The sequence below is a fragment of the Bison bison genome, unplaced genomic scaffold (genome assembly GCF_000754665.1).
Source record: "Bison bison bison isolate TAMUID 2011002044 unplaced genomic scaffold, Bison_UMD1.0 scf7180017848398, whole genome shotgun sequence".
NCBI lineage: Eukaryota > Metazoa > Chordata > Mammalia > Artiodactyla > Bovidae > Bison > Bison bison.
In genome coordinates this window covers 18,259-19,743 of record NW_011478971.1, presented here as the reverse complement: position 1 = coordinate 19,743, position 1,485 = coordinate 18,259, and the positions used below count along the sequence as shown (strand labels likewise).

The 1,485-nt window shown below is 66.7% G+C and overlaps 1 protein-coding gene across 1 annotated transcript in view; it reads left to right on the top strand.

Annotated features, from left to right (window-relative positions):
- The window catches only part of GRINA (glutamate receptor, ionotropic, N-methyl D-aspartate-associated protein 1 (glutamate binding)), a 5,325-nt gene that overhangs the window by 2,766 nt on the left and 1,074 nt on the right, over positions 1 to 1,485 (top strand). The window contains exons 9-10 of the mRNA XM_010845191.1: positions 666 to 789; positions 1,351 to 1,445. Coding sequence (XP_010843493.1) covers positions 666 to 789; positions 1,351 to 1,445 — 219 coding nt within the window. The remainder of the gene's footprint in view (positions 1 to 665; positions 790 to 1,350; positions 1,446 to 1,485) is intronic.

Sequence of the window (1,485 nt, the reverse complement as noted above, 5' to 3'; positions counted from 1 at the left end):
GCTCCCCTCTCTCGTTCCCGTGTGCTGCCTGGGACAGGGAGTCCCCCGACCCTCCCATGTGTACACCGCAGACACTTCTGTCCTGGACCCGCCGCGGCCAGCATGGCCCCTTCCAGCCGTCCCACCCCGCCACAGGGCAGCGGGGCTGGGTTTCCGTGCCCCCTCCTGCCCACCCAGTGTTGCATGAGCCCTGTCTGCCAGCCCACTCCAGGGCCTGGGGACAACACCAGGCCTCAGGGGCGAGTGATGGAGACACGAGGTGAGGTGCACGTCTCCCCTCCTGTCCCTGCTCCCTGGCTCGGCGTACAGCCTCCCCAACCCCCCACTGGAGTGCTGCCCTCTGGGGGACCTGCGGGGTAAGGGTCTCGTCCCTGCGCTGAGCCCTTGAGGGCAGAGAGGAGGGAACAGTCCAGGTCTGGAGGGTGCCTTCCTCTCATTCTGCTGTCTGTAAAATACCAATAAATGGGACCCTTTGCGCTCTGTGTTCCCTTCCTCACTCTCGTCACTGCCACTTCCTCCCCGAGGCAGGGAGGGGTCTGGGCATCGGCAGAGTGAGGCGGCGAGCAGGACCTGGACAGGCAGGAGCCGGACAGGCATTGCTAGCCGGGCCTGGCTCTGGCGGAGGGTGAGGGCAGCAGCTTCTCCATGCCTCCACCTCCTCGCAGCCTTCCGAGCCACGTCCTGAGCACTGTGCCAGGAGGCCCGGCTGATGGACGGGACCCGGGGCTCCCAGATCACATGCTGTCTACCACCCATGCCTGGGACCTGCCTGGCGTGACAGAAGGTCCTGTGTGGGCGTGTCCCCCGCCCCGGGCCTGAGGGGCAGCGGCACGGATCACTGACCCCCCCAAGCAGGACTGTCCTGCTCCTCTGGCTCTGACAGGCCCCCAGGAGCCCATCAGCGGGCACCTGACAGGTGGCACTGCACGCCTCTCCCCAGACACCTGCAGACCAGGGCCCCTAGGATGAAGCAGAATGGAGACCCTGAGGCCCCCTGGCCTGCCTCTGGCACCTTCTAGCAGTCTCTCCAGACCCTGCCCCTCTGTGGCCTCAGCCCCAGCTGGTCCTGCGTAGCCTCCTGTGGCTCTCTCTGTCCCCGCTCCAGAGCCTACCCCTGCCGCCCCGGCTCTGACTTGTGCACCCGCCGTCAGCCAGCTGCCCTTATCCCCGCCCTCCTCACAGAGGGGTCCCTCCACGGCCCTGAACCCTCCTGAGCCCCCGGCCCAGTGGACACTCACGACCAGCCTTCGCTCATAGGACCTGCTGTCCACTTGGCTTGAGACCCCTCCCCCAGGGCTTCCCCAGCTCCTACCTGCCACGCCATTAACCTGGTCCATTAACTGGTGCCAGTACCCCAGCATCTCTGAAGAGACGCCCGCTCTAAGCCAGCACCCCCACACCCACAGGCACCTCGTCATGGCCTATGCCGCCCCTGCCGCTCCCACGTAAGCCCTGTCAGCATCCAATGGCCCCCCCAGGCCAGAG